The sequence below is a fragment of the Nannospalax galili genome, unplaced genomic scaffold (assembly GCF_000622305.1).
Source record: "Nannospalax galili isolate Female #2095 unplaced genomic scaffold, S.galili_v1.0 scaffold34, whole genome shotgun sequence".
NCBI classification, from domain to species: Eukaryota; Metazoa; Chordata; class Mammalia; order Rodentia; family Spalacidae; genus Nannospalax; species Nannospalax galili.
The window spans coordinates 5,926,600-5,946,430 of NW_008338996.1; the positions used below are offsets into that span (position 1 = coordinate 5,926,600).

The window sequence follows — 19,831 nt, forward strand, 5'->3', positions numbered from 1 at the left end:
TACTTAGCAAAATGAGTGAAATGCTGAGCTAGGCCTAATGCCTTCACCTTGCTGTGGCCCAGTTGACTGCTGCTGGTGAAGAGACTGCCAGTATCCCAGGGCTGAGACTGAAGCATGGGTTGTTGGGAAGACAGACTACCCCAGCTTTAGAATGAGAAAAAGTGCTAGGAAAGACCCAGCCAGAGTCCTCTAACTAGACATCACAATGAACTTTCGGGGCCTTTTGGGGCCTACGACTCAAGTTGCTGATGAACTTTTGTGATTACCTTCATCTTTGTTCAATTCTTTTTGTAGCAAGGGAAGTCTAAGACTGTACACTTGGACTTATAACTCATCATTTTTCTCATTACCTTGTCTTTGTTTTGGAATGCGGCAGGAGGTCCTGGTTGGATTTAGAATGGAGGGGCTAATGCTGTGAAATCACTTCTGTTGTAGTTACTACTAGAGAATAAACAGGAAGGGAAGGGTAGAAGAGCTAGCTAAGTTAAGAAGTCCTTGTAAGAAACCAGAAAAATAACAGAATGGGGCCTCAGCCAGGTGGCTTGATAGAGGAATTAAGAATGCCGAAATGTTGCATGTCCTTTGAAGAATTTTCCAATAGAATGGCACATTGGAGAGAAAACACACCATCAAGGATATCTCTAAGTTTGTTTCTTAGCAACCAAAGGCTTTATTAGATACTATCCATATCAATAATGATGATGATGATTATAAATCAATAACTAATTTAAAAATTCATAACTAAATTTCTTCTTAGCACCTATTAAGTGGCAGGCCTGCTTCCCCTAAAGGTTTTTTGATTATTAACCTCAAGGAATTAGAGTCTGTTGGGATTGGAGCATATGAGGAAAATTGAATAGAATTTGGTGAGTCAATACCACCTCCTCATCTCTTCAAGATGAGTCTTCAGTATCACCAGATGAGATGCGGGCCGCAGTGTGGTATAAGAAGAGCTGATTGGATAAAGAGAAGCTCTAATTTGGTCTTCCTCATCAGCTCTCCTTCGTCTGTGAGAATATACATGAAATCTTTGGGGACTGTAGGAATAATGTCCCCAAGTCAGCTATGTGACCAAAGGTGGCAGAGTTCTAATCCTCAAATACTACTATGACTTTACTTCTACTGATGGATACTGTTAAAGCTACTTAGATCTCAGAGTAATTCTAACTGGGGAGACCTGATAACTCTCCCAGAATCCCATCTCCCATCTATTTTATTCATAAGATGCACTCATAAGCTTTCTGGGATCTTTCCCGGAATGCCTTGCTTTAGTAGAGGAGATTAAGGAAATAGTATATACTCTTAAAGTAAGGGTACTTTTGAAACTTAGGTCATGACCCTTGTTACCTAGTAAGAGATTGTGTGGGCTGTGATAATATTTAATAGAGATACTAATAGACATACTATTTAAGTAGTATTTTAAAAAGTGTTTTCAGAGAGAAAAAGATAGGAGATCAAGATAGGAGATCGCGAATTCACTGGAAATTCATTTCTAATTATATGAATTAGTGGAGTGGACACTTGCTTTTCAAGTACGTGTGTGTGTCTGTGTCTGTGTTTGTGTGTGTTCATGTATGTTCATATGTGGGAATGGGCACATGTGTACTTGTGTTTGTGTATGTGTAGGGACCAGAGGTCAATACGTCTTCCTTAGCCTCTTTCCACCATGTACATATATGATTTTTGTTGTTGTTGTTGTTGTTGTTTGGAGACAGTGTTTCACTATGCAGTTCTGGCTGACCTAGAACTCACTATATAGACCAATAGATCAGGCTGACCTAACTTCGTACTCACAGAGATCCATCTGCCTCTGCTTCCCAGATGAATGCTGGAATTAAAGGAAAGCCGTGCCAGGCTTTCCACCTTATATTTTTTTTAGACAGTCTCTCAATGAATGTGGAGTTCAGTGATTTGGCTAGACTGGCTGGCAAGTGAGCTCCAGGGATCCACCTCTCTCTGCCCCTCTCCCTGAACTGGAGTTGCAGAAGCATGCTGTCACGTCTTATTCTTTTAAAATAAAGGTGCTGGAGATCTTAACTCGGGTCCTTATGCTTGCCTGGCAAGCACTTATGGAATGAACTGTCTCTCTAGTCCCCTTCAGGTAGTCTTTTAAATATTTTATTTATTTATTTGTATGTGTATGAGTGTTATGCCTGCATGTGTGTAAGTGCACCCATGTCATGCAATGCCTGTGGAGGTCGGAAGAAGGCATCAGATTCCTCTGGAGCTGGAGTTACCTATGGTTGTTAGCCTTCATGTGGGTGCTGGGAAACAAACCCGGGTCCTCTGTAAGAGCAGTCAGTGCTCTTACCTACTGAGCCATCTCTCCAGCCCCTTCAAGTACTTTAAAGCAGTGATACATTTGTGGTAAAGCTCTCTTGCTTTGGAGTGCAAAACATGTATCACCCAAAATGGACCTGCTCTAATCAGCACAGGATAAAGGATCAGAACAGCACATTGTCCAGCCCTTTCCCAAACATGCTGACCCTCAATTCCCCTGCTGAGTCATGTGCTCTGTCAAGCTGTTCCAGCTCTGAGCTTTTACCTTGAGGACGTCCACATCAGCTTCTATGGAATTCACACCTGGACTCCTGGACTCCTATATATATTTTTTTTCACAGATTTTCTCCTTTTATTTTCTGCTAGTTGCACAGCCTCAGAAGAATGGACCACATTTATTTTTTGCATGGTTTGTTTCCACTGTTGGAGGAGAGTTACCTTTCCATGCATGAGGTCATAAAAGAAAGTACACTGGGTTCAGGTCCTGCCTCTGCCACCATTACTTGGGGAACATCTTGGCCACAGTTGACCCATCTATAAATGGAAATGGTGGCTTCTGGGTCAGAGTTTGTTGTAAGGAAAAACATCCTGGCACAACTTGTTGGTTTCTGAGTTCATGATGCTACATGGCTCTTTTCTTCCAGGAGCCTGAAAACCTAGCATTTATCTCACCTAGAGCCTTGGTCTTGTCTTACAGAGATGTCTGGAACTGCGGCGGACATTTCCCTGGTGCACTGGAGACAGCAGTGGCTGGAGAATGGCACGCTGTACTTTCATGTCTCCATGAGCAGCTCTGGGCAGCTGGCCCGGGCCACAGCACCCACACTCCAGGAGCCTTCGGAGATTGTGGAGGAGCAGATGCACATCCTCCACATTTCTGTGATGGTAAGTGCCTGAGGGTGGGGTGAAGATCTAGGGTGGGAGGTAAACAGGGAATTGCCAACAGATGGAAGGAAAGAGATGTCCCAGTGCAAGATATTAGAATGATACATAGAAAGGCATATGGATTATGTGGTCTCACCTGGACCGACTACACATTCATCATCTGTCAGCTATGACAAACTAATTATGCTTCAGAGAAGAAAATAGAGGGTCTCTAACTCTTTGGCCTTTTGACCAACATCTCTGGGAATAGCTATGTAACAACTGTCATGTGCTTGTCTTGCTTTGCCAAGGGTTGGGGTTCATTGCTCCAGAATATAACTGTTCTCCCCAAGAATGATTGAACAAACAAAGTTGGAACAAAACTTGGACAGGATGCCCTTTCCTGAGTACCTTGATATGTCAGGGACTTTAAGTCTCACATCTGCTACAAGGAAAGCCTTAGAGACAGGCAGCATGTAGCCAGTGCAATAATATGCAAAGACTTCTCCATTGCCCCCACGTTTGTTGTGAGTGGTGCAGTAGTGGGAAGAAGAACTTATTCAATGTCTCATAGCCAGTGAGAGATAGAGATGCTCTTGAGTATTCAAAGCCACAAATGGCCAGCCATAAAGCAGGCACTGAGTCCTGCAGACCCTGTTTCCTTTCAATTAGAGAAGTTTTTGTGTATCTATCATGTGTTCAGCACTGTGCTCTGCACATTTATGAATTTATGAAAATTACTTCATTGTACTCATCCAAGAATGCCTGAGATCTGGCCTTGTATTAGAGATGAGGTTAGGAGCACAGTGAGATCAAGGGGCTTCCTATGACAGAGCTCTGTGAATCTGTTACCTCTGAGAAGAAGGTTGCTGGGGTAGAAATCACTCAAATGGTCTCATATTAAATGTTTCTTTAAATAGTTACAGTTTGCAGTGGTGGTGGTAGTGGTGGTGGTGGTGGTGTGTTGTGTGTGTGTGTGTGTGTGTGTGTGTGTGTGTGTGTTCTTGTGCCTGTGTGTGTGGAGACCAGAGGCCAGCATTTGCTATCCCCCTCTATCTCTTTCTACCTTATTTCTTGAGTTTGGGTGTTTCACTGAGCCTAGACATCACTGATTAACTAGATTGGCTGACCAGCAAACCCCTGAGGTCTTCCTGCCCCTGGCTTCCAGTGCTGGTAATACAGGTGCATGCAGCCACACTTGACTTTTCATGTAGCTGATGGGGATCCAAACTCAGGTTTTCATGCTTGTGCAGTAAGCATTTTATCTACTGAGATATGTCTCAGGCCCTACAGTTCATGGTTTTGCATTGTAAAGAGAAAGCAAGCAACAAACACATCCAGTATGCAGAAAGCACAGTTAATGGACTTGGAATAACATTTGATAATCTCAACATACGTTATCCCCTAATATTATGCCCCTCAAAGCAGGAGCTACTTTCAGCTACTTTCTCCATTTATCCTTTAGAATAGTTCTGCCAGATACATGAAAGAAGGAAAACTATGCAAGAGAAAAGTAGATCTCAGAGAGATGAGCGAGCTACATAATCACCATCTCTTACCCCTCTAGTTAGTTCTTCCTTACATCAAGTCTTTATTTATGCAGAGTCCACAGTGGAGCAGAACTTTTCATTTCTTTTCCTTTTTTCCTTGTCAGCTAACACTGCAGTAGACATTCTGATTAAGGCTGAGTGAGATCGTAGAAATTTTCTCTTTTTGGAAAAACATACACACATCCAAGCCAGATAGCAACGTTAATTTTGGACCTAACGCATGCTCATCACGTGTAGGAACAAATCAAGGCCTTTGTGTTATTCAAGGAATGAGTGTGATAGACTTTTTCCATATATATATTTAGCAAATGATGCAGCCATATGCCAACCCGAGTGGGTGCCTGCATGCTAACTTTGGGGTGCAAATTTGTAAACACCATTTCAGGGTGCTTGCTCGAGTCCTCGTGGGCTTTAACACAGCATGTTAAGAAGGGGTGAAATGTGTGACTGCTCTTCTGTCTTTAACGTTTGAGCCTGAGACTCAGCTTTGATTAATGTTTATTAGTTATTTTCCATGTTGTGCCAAAACATTTGCTTACATACATTTTCCTATAACCCAGTGACCTATATCAGATTATCTTAATTATAAATGAGACTTGAATGTACTTTTTCTTACTACACGCCTAGTGTGGGTTCCAGTAACAGACGGTATCTCTGGGATAGCACCCCTTTCTTCTTTGCTCAGTGAGTTCAGCTTGAAAGAACAACTTACAACTCAACATGAACCAGATGCCACAGAAATTCCCTGTAACTCAGGATTTGCCTGCCGAGCAAGAGATAGGGAAGCTGGAATACTCCACACAGTAGTCACTTACAGTTACAACTTATTTATTGAGAATATCTCTCACCAAACCTAGAACTCACTGATTAGATAAGCTGGCCAACAAGCCCCTGTATCTACCTAGCTCTGGTTCTCAGTACTGGGATTCTTTTCTGTCCTGTTCCAATCCCCAGAAAATAGTCATGTCTTGGAGGCACTGAACCCAAAGGTGGTTGTTGATGGTATGTGACTTCTCCGAGACGGGGCCAGCCACTGAGAATGTTGCCCACCTCAAGAGGTAGAAGTCAGGAGATTCTGGAACCTTGAGAGCCTGGGTATGAACTGCCCATTTGCCACATCCCCTGTACACATGATGCTGTATAAAATATTTAAATCTGGTGCCTGCCTGTTTTTGTTATTTATAGAATGGAGCTTATACTCACGTTTATTGTGTAGCTACTCCAAGCCCTTGAATCAGAGAAGTTTGGATTGGGATCATACAAAAATACTTACATTTTTTATTAAGGATAATTTAGTTGAAATTTTCAAGATATTCTGATTTATTATACTCTCTTACTTATTATACTCTTTACTTAGATAAACTGAGGTCCACAATAGGCTCTGTGGTCCCTTGGACCGTCAGAGATGTAGGAACGCAGATATCCAGGCTATTTCCTTGTTCTCTTAGCCACACACAGCTCAACAAGAACAAAAAGACATCTGTTTGCCTCTCTCTCCTCCAAGTAGCTACTGTGAACAGTTTTCAGAATGGCTGAAGAATGTCTTCTCTTCCAGATGAGAAGGCTGAGACTCAGCAGATTCACTTGACATGGATGCACAGCAAACAAAGAGGATGGTCTGGGGCCAGGCTTTCCCACCTTCCAAACTCACATCAGGCTTTCCCACCTTCCAAATTCACATCAGGCTTTCCCACTTCCAAACTCACAACAGGCTTTCCCACCTTCCAAACTCACAACAGGCTTTCCCACCTTCCAAATTCATATAGGGCTTTCCCACCTTCCAAACTCACATCAGGCTTTCCCACCTTCCAAACTCACATCAGGCTTTCCCACCTTCCAAATTCATCATATAGCTATGGCATGAGTCACGTTCTTCATCTTTGGTAAAATTTGAGATGGTTTGTGAGAAGACAAAAGTTATACCATTAATTCTCAAAGAAGGAGGTGTGCAGTTGAAATTCCACAAGCTCTGTCTCCTGTCCCCACTAATCCTGCCTGTCATGCAGGAAAATCATTTCCCTCTCAGTCCCTATAACCTTCCACAAACCATAACTCTCTGGGTGGGGCCAAATGCTCCTTAAGCTTGTTAAGTCCTGAATTGAGCAGATCCCTCGTCCCCTAATAGGCCATCATGTGATTATTAATATCCCAAAGGATGGGGCAATATGGAGGTTCTCAGTGAACCTGGGCCAGAGAAAGACAGTGGACTGTCATCTCATTCCTTTACCCTATTCTAGCTGCGCTCTTTCAGCTATCCAGAAAGCTAGATGCCAAGAAAAAAGGAGAAGCCTGGAATTGGGTTGAACAGACTCAGAACTCGGTCTCCCCCACTATTCCTGCTTCCTCTTACTTTGACCTTGACTGAGTCCCTTAACATCTCTAAGCCTTAATTTCCTTACATGTAAAACTTACTGATCACATCAATCTTAAAGAATGGATGCAATATATAAGTAGTAATCAATATTACTATGCATGATGCTGAGTGAATCCACAGAGACAATGGCTATTAATACCACTGCAGCTCTATTGAAGCTCTGGGAAGACACTGGCTTAATCTTATCGGTGCTGTTTTGTTGCTGTCTGATGTAGAGAAATAATCATAACACCTGACATTTCTTTTGGGTATTTACTATATGTTATATTTTATGCAAATTTTGTTTACATGCATTATACACACAATCCTCAACCTATCTCAAGGTAGGTACTATTTCTTAAAGAAGCATTCAAGCTAATAGAATAGTTATCTATGTGACTTTGAATACACAATGTTTAAATGGTAAAACCAGTACATCACTCTATTAAAGCTTAACCTCTGCTTTTCACCTATATTATATACTAAGCACCATGTCTTGTCTATGTTGCTGGCTTGAATTCTATGATTATCAGGAGAGAATTCTTACAAATGTCCTCTTTAACATGGGATCCATAGTCAGATTAAGGGAGTTTATGGTTTAGAAGCCAATTCCAAGTTTAACCACTGTCTCTATCACTAGCTTTGTCTTTGGCCAAATCACCTCTATCACTTATAAAATTGGGGTGATATTCCTCATTTCTTAAGGGCTCTTCCTAAATGTCAAGTGAGGTCACACCCACAATGGCCCATAAAATGAGCAATAATGACTATTGTCGTGGAAAACTTTCTGCATGACACACAGTGTAAATGCAGCACTTGCATTATTCAGTAAGAACGTGCTACCGTGCACCTTGTTTGCAGACGAGGAACCTACTAGTAGTACATGAGGTTTTGCAGCCTGCTCATGCACATCAACAATAAGTGCCGAAGCTGGGATTCCTACTCCAGTCTGCCCAAATTGAAAGTCTGTGTTCTTGGGCACGATTCTACATGGCATGATGCCTGACAGTCAGTAAGTGCTCAAAAAGCCAAAGATGTTATTAAAATGTTAGCTGTAGTGAGGGGTCTATCATGCCTGTTATTTATGGAATATTCACTCCGGGTGCTCAAAACACTTGATAGAACTTGGAACTTTGTCAGTTTGGGAGAGAGGTGCTGCTCGTGCCAACAGTTTATCGATAAGAGGAAAGAGGAAAGAAACCCAAAGGAAGGGGGGCAATTTGCCCACAGATGCAGCACTGGGGGACGCTCTTGGCTTGAATCCCGTAGGTACATTTCACATTGTTCATCAGTACCAGCTGTCAAGTATCCTTCATTCTGCTAAGTCTGTTTGGGATTTGCACATGTAAACCAGTAGTGGAATAGAAGGTGTTTTGTGTGTTCTTATTTGGAAAATGGGAGAGTTCACCTGTTCCAGACAGCCTTAAGGTTAGAAGCCAAATCTTCTAGCAGACACAATTCGAATTTCGTGTTGTTTTGTTGCCTTTAGGTGAGTTTTGTTTGTTTGTTTGCCTTTACATTTTGCTGTTGCTGCTATTAGTACATTGACATTTCAAGATAGGTTTAGTTTCAAAATTATTAAAGGTTTTTTCAACAAAAATAGTTATCACTTGTGATTCACAGGGTTAGTTATATAACCTCTACTCTAACCCTTTAAACAATGATATCATTTCATTTTGATGTGGCATGTCTTATCTTAAAGATTTCCATAGAAGTTATTAAAGAAACTGTATAAAATCAATATCTTTTATCACAGATTTTTCTTTTAAGAAAATCTTTGGTCTTTTTTTGTGACAAAATGTTTTTAGAAGAAGGATGAAAAGAAATGTTTGGTTTGATGTAGAAGAAAAGATTTTTGAAAGCTCTTTTCTTTAAAAAAAGAAAATAAAAAGTACCCTACAGAAAATTCTACAGATGTGTTCTGTTGGACCTCCCTTTAGGGAACTCTAGAAGGGACCAGAATTCCCATCTATGGCAGGACAGACCTTCTTCCAATGTGCTGAAGCTTTCCAGCAGAGAAGTGTCTCTGTCACAGTGTAATGTGACCCTCATCCCCAAGGGTGTATCAGCCAAGCCTGGAAGCTCATTCATTGGGATTCAAGGAGGAATAACAGTTGGATGAAATGACTACTACATTTCCTCCAAATTTAGATAATCTACAATTCTTTCATATAATAATATATTAAAATACTTTGAGAATTACAGCATCCCCCATAAATCTAAAAATTATTGTTACTAGTCTCAATCAATAACATTGCTCAAAGGATCTGTGTGATGCTGGCATAATACCTTTTAAAACTTTCTGTGAGAGATGACTTTAGATCATTTCCCCAACTAGTGCATTCATTCATTCACAGCATATCATTAATTTCCTCATTCACTGATCTAATCAGTCAAGTAATGATATATAGGTATATCAACATAATCTAACAATGAAAATTTCACCTGATAGGAAGGAACAGCCAAAGAAAAAAGGTGACTTTAAAAAAAGGGGGGATCAGTGGGTGCATGAATGTTTGTGGGTGCACATGTACATGTGTGCACCTGCTAGTGTGGAGCTCAGAAGACAACCTCAGCTATAATCCTCAGAAACACCATATATGCCTTTTGAGACAGGATCTCTCATTGGCCTGGAGCTCATAAAATAGGTTAGATAACTATATAAAAGCATCACATCCAACTTTTTATGTGGATGCTGGGGATAGAACTCAGATCTTGGTGTTTCCAAGGCAAGTACTCTACAAACTGAGTCATCCCCAACACCTCTGAAGAAGCTGCATAGAAAACAGCCACCGCTCTGAAGGAGCAAGCTAGTATCTGGTCACTAAAAGTGGATAGTATACTTCAAATTGTATTGTTGAAGGTTCAGCTTTCTGAATAATCTCTAGAGCTTAAAATCCAAAATAATGTGTTCACTTTGGATATCCACATGCTAAAAGAAGTAGATGACTATGAAATCTATGGGAAATTTTTTTGATTTATTTATTGTTTATTGTGTATGTTTTGCCTGAATGTATGTAAGTGCACCTGTGTTGTGCAATGCCATAGAGGCCAGAAGAGGACATTGGATTCCCTGGAACTGGAGTTATGAATGGTTCTTAGCTGCCATGTGAATATTGGGACTTGAACCCGGGTCTTCAGCAAAAGCAGCCAGTAATCTTAACAGCTGAGTCCTCTCTTCAGCTCTGCTCTAGGAAGAATCTTAAAATAATGATGCTCAGCAGCACTGTTACAGTGTTTAGTGCAGACCCTGACACATGTTTAACTTCTCACAGTCATTGAAATTCAGAAGGCACCATTATTCCTTCTAGTCTGCTGCTGTGGAGAGAGAGAATTGCTCACTTTGTAAGAATTATGCCTTGTGTGTGTGCAGAGTTTTGGGTCCTGGCTCCATCACTGATTTGGCAGTAGAACTTGAGTGCTTTGTTCTTGTTTTCACCTATCATCTGGAATGGGTTGATGATGGAAGTACCTCCCGGGGTACATGGGAACTGTGTCTTAAGCTAAAGCTTGGGAAATTGTTTTATGCATGTTATCTCTCTGCCATTTGTAAATATATTAGCTCCCTGGGTTACTAAAAATGCCATGAACAGTGGTGTAAACAACAGAAATAACTTGTCTCACAGTTCTAGAAACCAAAAGGCAGGGATGGTGGTACCAGCAGGACCACCTTCCTTGAAGGCACTAGTTAGGACTGGTTGCTGGACTCTTCTAGCTTCTCATAATTGTAGCAATTTAACTCCAGTTTTCAGATGGCATTCTGCCCATGTGGGTATCTGTCTGGTGGCCCAAGTTTCCTCCTCTTCTATAAGGATACCAGTCACACAGGATGGGGGTCCACCCTAATGACCCCGTTACAATTAGATTACTTCTGTACCAGTCCTATCTACAAATAAGGTCACATTCTGGCCTTAGGATGTGTAGACACAATTTTTCAACTTTTAGCAACTTTTTTTTTGTAGACAATGACAATTAGGCCATTAATGCATTGTAGTAAGAGATTATTAAAGGATGCTCAGGGCACCCAAAGAAGTCAAGCTATTACAGACTGAAGATGTAGAAATCAGAAGGAAGTTGCACAAGTTGGAAACACAGACTGGGAACAAGAGCAATTATTTTAAGTGAAAATATAGCTAAAATCTGGTTTTGGAACGAGCAGGTAACACTCACAGCCAAGGTACCTATGGCTAGGACTCATGAGTTCAGGCTCTGTCACTGATCTGTCACATAATCATATCATTTCCTTTTTAACTTCATTGTCCCTCTACAAATTAAGATCACATAGCCTGTATCACTTGCCAGAGTAAGATGAAGTTTGGCGATATAAATATGCATATACCACACCTTTATTTTATATAAGTGGGCTAGATCCATGAATCCCATCCACTATTTACTTATTTTTTTCCAAGAAAGTAATTTTTTCAAATCATAAATCTTAACTTTCTTCAATTAGAAAAAACAGATTAAATCTGTGAATTTTGTTGCCTGGCTTTGACAGAAAAGATGGGTCAGCAGTCAAGAGCACTAGATGCTCTTGCAGAGAACCTGGGTTCAGTTTCCAGCATCCACATCATATGACATGGCTAACAACTGTTCATAACTCCATTTCCAGGGGATCTGATACTCTCTTCTGACCTTCGTAGATATTGCACAATACAGGTACACTTACCTATATGCAGACAAAATTTCATACACATGCTATCAAAATAACCTGGATTTAAAAAAAAAAAAAAAAGAGCTGCTGGGGCTGGAGGGATGGCTTGGTGATTAAGAGTACTGGTTGCTCTTTTGGAAGACCCAGATTCGGTTCCCAGCACCCACATGGCAGCTAACAACCATCCATAGCTCTAGTTCCAAGGAATATGACTCCTATGACCTCTATAGGCATTGCATGACACAGATGCACTTAAATACATGCAGGCAATACACTCACACACATAAAATAATAACAAAATATTTTTAAAAGAACTGCCAAATGCATGTTGGAACTCTCTCTAGGTTTGTTGGGAAAGGGTAGAATAAGCCATGGTTTCTGTAAACAGAAGCCATCTAGCCTCTAGAGACACACCACAAGGAAATACAACAGGTATATATTTTGGTGTGAGGTGGCCTTGCTCTACATTTAGATTCTGCCAGATAGATAGAGAGGCGGACAAGTCATCTCACCCCTCTGAGCATTTTTGTTTTGGTCCTTTTCAATATGAAAATGAGATAAAATCTTAACAAGAAGTGGAGATAGTGCACACAGAAATATTCATCAAGGAGACCCCAAAGCAACAGATCTACAAAAGATCATTTGGATGTTGGAGCTGAAAGCAGGGTAGACCTCATAGAACCCCACTCTGGGTAGTTGCTTCACCACACCCCACACCAATCTCAGGGACTGGCCACTTGATTTCTCATACTTGTTAAGTGTGGGCAGCTGGGGGGCAGTGCTTCAGCTCAGCATGACCCATCGTTCTGCAACTTTGGCTGAAGCAGAGCTCCAGTCAGAGGCATTTGGTGTGCATGGCAGAGGGAATCATCAAGACAGCTGGCAGAAATCTAGGAAAATATGGAACTCTATGCAATGCTCAGGTGCGGGGTTCTTTCACTTTCTGTGGGCCAAAACATATCACATGGTTGACCACAGAGCCAGCGGTGCAGTAAGCGGTCCTTTCCAGAGGATGCACACACAAATGGTGGCAAAAAGCAACAGAATGTACCCCAGCTTTATTTTCCTGGTCAGAAAGTGGGTGTTCTCCATCCCTATCTAATAAGTCAAATCAAGGCCAGATGGAAAAAGTTAATAAAGGCATCCTGGAGACAGCAAAAGCCAGCTTGGGAAAAGAGCCTGCAGGCAGTTCCACTGAACCTTCCCAGCAAAACAGAATGCAACACAGAAGTGTGTGTAACTAACAGTTCTCTGTGATGTAGATAGAAGGAGGCAGAGAAAAAGCCAGACAGAAAAATAGACAACTATCAGTATTTATTGAGAAACTATTCTACACTACGTGAGTATAAACTATCAGAGGCAGTGAGCAGAAAAGGAAAACAGAGAGAAAGGAGCCAGGGACAGTGAGAGGAATGGAGGAAAATACAGGGCAATTGGCAGAAACAGACAAAGGATTCATCAAAGAAGCTGCCGTAGAAGAAGAGCAGAGAATGAAACACAGAGTAACAACAGCACAGAGAGCAGTAAGCAAGGACAGAGAAATGGAGGGTGGCGAGTGGGACAGATAGAGCTCAAGGCCAAGGGAAAGCAGAGGAGGGTGGACAGTGCAGGGCAGGGCATCGGCATAAAGTGTGGCTTAGGCAACATCAGTGGCAGACAGGGGAAGCATCTAAAAGAGACAAGGAGGGTCCATGGCTGGGTCTTGATGACTAGGGACCTGAGAAGGGCAGGGGAGAAGTTTGGTTAGGAGGTAGAGCAACCTAAGGAGAGAGAGAGAGAGAGAGAGAGAGAGAGAGAGAGAGAGAGAGAGAGAGGAAATCCATGCAGAAGAGTAAAGTGGAGAGAGGTTAGTCACAAGAGGTTCAAGGGGACTGTACACTTGTTAATTACCCCATCCTGTTCCATTTTAGCCTCTTTTTCAATAATTTCTTCTCCTTCAAGGATCTGGGGTGATCGTGTGGTATTCCAATAACCACACACAAAAACACTGGCATGCGTGTGCATGTTGAGATGTTCACATTGTTTACTTAATCCCCACATGTCTTGAGTCAGCTCACGGTACAAATGAGTGCTGAGCTTAGTTTTTCAGTATCTTAGCGCTTCCACCTCTCCTTTCAATGATTTCCCAGTTCTCTCTTTTGTTCTCAAAAGGCAGCTTGGTATAATGAGAGATAATATGGCTCGGAGATAGACAGCTGTGATTCAATTCCTAACTCTTTTCTTATTGCTGGTTTTCCTTAGGTATGGTACTAAACCTCTCTAATGCTTAGTTTCTTATTGGTCGTAAAGATGAGACTGTGAAGACCCTATTCATTCCTGGGGCTGACGACAGAATAAATAAAAAAAAAAAATTGTGCATAAAACATCTTACCGTGGTGCTCAGTGAAAACTCTGTGGTTTCAGCCTTTAGATTTTCTTTTCTCTAAATATCCTCTGAGTTAAGTTGTTCCAGAGTTATTAACAATATTGACTTTGAAATACCATTAGAAGTAATCAACTAACTAAATAAATGGGGTAGAAGGGATAGTTCCTTACAGTAGACTTTCCAATTAATACATGCAGAAAGAAAGTGGGAAACAGAAACCCACTGTTAGGCAATTGTCACTGTAATAATTACAGCTGACAAGCTCCACCATGTGTGCTAAAACAAATGAGTGGAATGTAAGAAAAACAAGGTATTTACAGTCTCAAAGTACCACTGCCTTGGATATTTATGAATTAGAAAAAGAAAATCGTGGTTTTCCTGTGAAGAAATCTTCCTGACATCAATTGTGTTCCTTTCTATGACTGCCACGAAAAATTACTTACTGAGGGATTAAAGTGATGCAAGTGCTTGCCCTTAGCCTTAGAGGCCAAAGGTCTGAAAATATGGCATGTGCAAGACAGAGCTTCCTCTAGAGGCTCCAAGAGAGAATAGGTCCCTCCTTCCCGCTTAGCATGGTTCCTAGTGTTAGTGGGCATGACCCTGTTTAAATCTAATTTCGGCTTCTATCTTCGTTTCATCTTCCCCTCTGTTTCTCCTCATTTCTGTGTCTCTCATAAGAACTGCCATTGTGTTGAGAGCCCACAAATCTCCAGGGTTTTGTTTTTTTTTTCCAAATAAAGATTTCCAGGGATTGCGTTGCAGACATTATCTTCCTGACTCTCCTATTTCACCCATAACATCATCTAAACCAAGCAGCCAAGGTTAACCTCATCAGTAATAAGGCATGTCAATGTGCTCAACAGCTTGGCACGATGCATTAAGAAGGGCATCCTAGCCAAAACTGTGTAGCCATTCTAATCACAAGAAAATGTCAGACAAAGCCCATGAGAGACATTCTCCACGATAAATGACCAGCACTCTTCTAAACTGTTTAGAGCATAAAAGTCTGGAAGGACTAAGGAATCATCACAGATTGGAGGTGCTGAGGGAGTCATGGTAATTAAATGCTGCGTGAGGTCATGAATCAAGTTTTGGACCCAAAAAGGAGTATTGGAGGGAAATTCTTTGACTTCCCATGGTTTATGTCATGATACTGCTCTGTTACAAGATTTCATAGATTATGTGGCTTTGTGAAGCCTCTCATGTGATCTCTCTCCTCTACAGTATTTCCTTTCTTATGGAACCAAGGACAGATAAGGACAGTTAAGGGATCTGTGCCTTTTGTTTCTAATTATAGGGCTCTATTACAAAGGCAGATCAGAGTCTACACTGTCAAAGAGACAGTTGGGTTTCCCCAGCCATTGACATTTAGAAGCAATGAAGTCAAAAAACTTCAACTTAATTTTTAAAATAAATAAGCCTTTTTTAAAAAGTCATGTAGTCCATCCTTTTGTTTTGGTGTGTTTGTTTATTTGTTTGTTTGTTGTTTGTTTGAGACAAGGTCTCACTATGTAGCCCTGGCTGACTTGGACTCCCTATGTAGACCAGACTTTCCCAGAGCTCCCAGAGATCTGCCTGCCTCTGCCTCCCTTGTGCTGGGATTAAAGACAGATGCCACCATGCCCAGTAGTTAATCTGTGTTTTTCATCAGAATGAGTATGAATTGAAAAGAAAATGTTTCTATGGCTGGAGAGATTGCTCAATGGCTAGAGCACCTGGTGCTCAAGTGTGAAGACTCTGCTGAGTTCTAATCCCCAGAACCTAAGTAAAAGCTATACATGGCAGCAGGTGCATCTGTGATCCCAGCACTCCTTCTGGGTGGGAAGGAGAGACAGGAGAAACTCACAGACCAGCTAGCCAAGCACACATAGCAGAAGCTAGCAAGAAGTGTAAGGTGAGGGCTGGCACCTGAGGTTGTCCCCTGACCTCCACATATATGCTGTGTTCAGTATTGTGTGCAAGCATACAGCCAACACACACACACACACACACACACACACACACACACACACACACAGTGATGCTTCCAGGTCTCCCAGAGTGGCACACAATGTTACATGACAGGTCTCAGTGACAGCTGGCTTTCCAACTGGGTAACCTGGCATTGTGTGTGCATGTATGTGTGCATGCATGCCTATATACGTGTGTGTGTGTGTGTGTGTGTGTGTGTGTGTGTGTTCGTTTCCCATTATCCATACTGTCTACTTTCCTGTGCTGTAAACTTTTCATCAGCAGAAGGTCTCTTGCTTCCTGTGGAGGGAGTCTTACCTGGTGGAGGTTCCACACAACCATATTTCACTTTACTGGGTAATCATCCTGTCTGCAGATCCTGCAATACAGTCAAACAATTACCCAATTCAAACTTCTGCTGCTAATGTTCCCCAGCTCAAGGGCGTCTTTAATAGCAAAATAATACTTGTTTTTTCTTCCTTCTCTCTCTGTTTTTTCCTAATCTCTCCCCTATGAGACATAACATTAATTACAGCAGTTAACTGAAATTCTGTCTCTATTACTGCCTGCCACCTTCTCCATCTTGCCTTCTGCCTCCCAAATTTCCCTCCTGAATGAAGGAGGGGAAGAGCTATGGCAGATGTGTGGTTGTGTTTACCTTTTCTCTGCCTACCTCCTTGGTGCTGAATTATAAGACATGTTGAATCTGTGTTCATGTGTGCGTGAGTACACATGTATGTGTGTCTCTCTGTGTGTGTCTGTGTATATGTATTTTATGTTTGTGTGTGAGTGTGTCTGCTTCATAATCTGGCTTTCATTTTGAGCTAATTGTGTTGTTCCCTCTTATGTGGAAGGAAATCTTATCTGTTTTGGATTAAAATTCAATGAAGGTCATAGCGGCTGGAAAACTCACCAGACTGCTGCAATTAATGTTCATTTGGCTTTGATAAATTGGAACGTTCCTCTCAATAGGAGTGGAGTGGATTTCTGAAGCAATAATTCTTCCATTAACTCAATGATTCTGCCTGTGAGGGAGGACCTTGTCCTGCTTTTGTTTGTCATCTGTCACTTGGAGGAGCTGGGCATATGTCAGAGATGATTTATCCTGATTGCAGTGCCTGCTTGTATCAGAAACACTTAAAACCACTAATTATTTTTGCCCCCTGTAAACTGCTTGATTAAACAAAATGTGAGGTTGGATTTGAGGTAGAGAAAATTTTTTCAGATGTTGGGTTTCCACACTTGGTTTCAGCCAATGTGGGAATACTACAAGTCCCTTTCGAGGGGTTTTTAAAATGGGGTCTATCATAGGAATATTTGCATTGTATGCATGATTTTACTTAATTACTACAATAGCTCTTCAGGGTAGATTGTCCACAGTAACTGGGAGGAAATCAAACTGCTCAGATGTTAAAAATTTCGTGCATAATCAGTCACATAGTATTACAAACGAGGTATTTTAATCCTAAAATGCCTTGCCTAGTCACTATACATTGGGATTTTAAAATGCCTAATATTGTTAAGTTTTACTATTGTTGGTGTGTCACTATGTGTGGAACAAAATATTCATCCTATGAAAGAACCATCTAGGATGGATTTACCATTTCCTATGGTAGCTCTACTTTTGTTTTGTGAGACATCTTCTTTCTCTTTTCCATAATGACTGTGCCAACTTATGATACATTTCTGCTAACAGTATACCAGGGTTCCTTTTTCATTGAGGTGTGTATATTAAGTATATACACCTTAATCCAGGCACAGTGGTATATGAAGTGATCCCAGCACTCTAGGAGGCTGAAGAAGGAGGATCATGAAATCTAGGTCATCCTGGGCTACATATAGAGATTACAACTCAAAAACAGAACACTCTTCCCAGGTCTGGTACCATTGGCCTATAATCTCAGCCACTCAGAACTCTAAATCAGGACTATCATAAGTTCAAGACCTCCTTGGGCCTGATGAGTAAACTTGCAAGATTTTCTCTCATAATACATTTTTAAAAATTAAAGGCTGGGGCTGTAGCTTAGTGGTAGAATGCTTTCTTAGCATGCATGTGAGACCTAAATTCAATATCCATTCCTCCCCCAAATAACATAACATTATATCTTACCACCTGTCAATCATCTCATGTAAGTACCTTCTTTAAAAAAAAAATGAGTTAAGTTTGCAGTCATCACCACCAAGGAACTACCTGTCATGTTTTTTTCAAAGGGCTCTGCCTCAGGTTTGTCTGAACTGAACATTCATGTAGAATTCTAGGGAATGTGCAGAGGTAAAGAGCTACCAAGCTCTCACCCATTTAATTAGTATGGCAGAGGGAAAGTTGGAGGCTTGATTTGCTCATTCTAAACATTATCATTCAATTCTCACAAAACCCTGCCAGGTATCCAGTGTCATTTCCAAGTTATAGACTGATCCAGTGAGGCACACAGCAAGCTAAGTGGCTTTGTACAGCTCTCTATGCCTAAAGAGAAACATACAGGGAATCCAGTACCTTTGTTTCACTGGCAGCAAAACTCTTGCCCTGAACAAGAGATACTATTTGGTCCACTCCTGTCCTTTTATCTCTTGTCCCACAGACCTCCTTTTCCTTTAAAATTCTGCGAGGGGTCTTTTGGCTCAGTGGCAAAGACACTGCCAAGCCTGACAACCTGAGACCCACGTGGTAGAAGGAGAGAACTGATTCTCACAAGTTGTCCTCTGACTACCACAGGCATCCTGTGATACATGCCACCACCACCCCCCCCACACACAAATAAGAATGAGGGCCTGGGATTTCCCCATGGACACCTCTTCAGTTCCTCCTTAATTAAGGTTCTGATGCTGCCTTAATGAAGTGTCAGAGGCCTGCCTTGCCTTGACTTCCCTTAATAGGAAGTGGAATATGTGGTTGACTATGCCAAAGGCTTTGTATAAATGTTGTACAGGGCTGTGGAAGACTGTCTAAGGGAGATGAGAGGCTCCACCCCTCACATTCCAGATAGCTTTAGGTGATGGAGTCTCACCTGTAGCACATGCTGGATCACTGCAATTATTGAAGCAGTCTAGTGATCCAAGAGACATATCCAGTGGACTTAGATCTGTCAATATTTTGCTAATTGTGTGATCTTGGGCTAGTCACTTGTCCTTTCTGGTTTTTTATTTCCTCCAGTGAAAAATGAAACCAGTAACAGTATAACCATATTAAATAAAGACATAGTGTCTGATAAATAGTAGCTATTCTTAAAGTTCAAACACTCTTAACTGAGGAACAGTAATAGAGCTTGTTCCTATTTAAAAATCTCATTAAGAGAAAAGTGGGAAGAGGAGAGCACTCAGGAACTCACAGCAGCTTTATTTGCCCACACAAGACTGACACAAAATCAAACCAATCAATCAACATTCTAGCATAGAGGGGGAAGGGATTCAGGAGCCACCAGCCCTAACAGAGGAGCTATGGACAGCTGATGGCTTTGGGGGAGAAAACATCAGTTTTCTTTAAGGGTGTGACCTCTTATAAGTCACCATGCTCCATGGATGACCACACCCCCAGTAGTATATGAACAGCACAAATAGGTTATTAAAAATATGATGGTCTGAAGTGGGGAGGGGGATAGGGAGGTGTGGGTGGATGGGGTAGGAGTTAGGGGGAGGACTAAAGGATAAATATGATTAAAATACATTGTATGAAATTTTCAAAAAACTAATAAAAAATATTCTTAATCTCATAAAGTACCCTGGGAATATATTAAGTACACGCTCTTTACAATGCTGTTTTATTGCAGATGACTCAGAGTCTTAAAGAAGGGTTACCCCTAGGGTCACAGAGTTGATCA

General features: G+C 41.4%; 1 protein-coding gene across 6 annotated transcripts in view; it reads left to right on the forward strand.

The window, feature by feature from the left end:
* Positions 1–19,831, forward strand: part of Astn2 (astrotactin 2) — a 1,043,712-nt gene that overhangs the window by 128,657 nt on the left and 895,224 nt on the right. For all 6 annotated transcript variants that reach the window (XM_008833484.3, XM_029563720.1, XM_029563721.1 and 3 more), the window contains exon 2: positions 2,978–3,165. In XM_008833484.3, coding sequence (XP_008831706.1) covers positions 2,980–3,165 — 186 coding nt within the window. In that variant the 5' untranslated portion in view covers positions 2,978–2,979. The remainder of the gene's footprint in view (positions 1–2,977; positions 3,166–19,831) is intronic.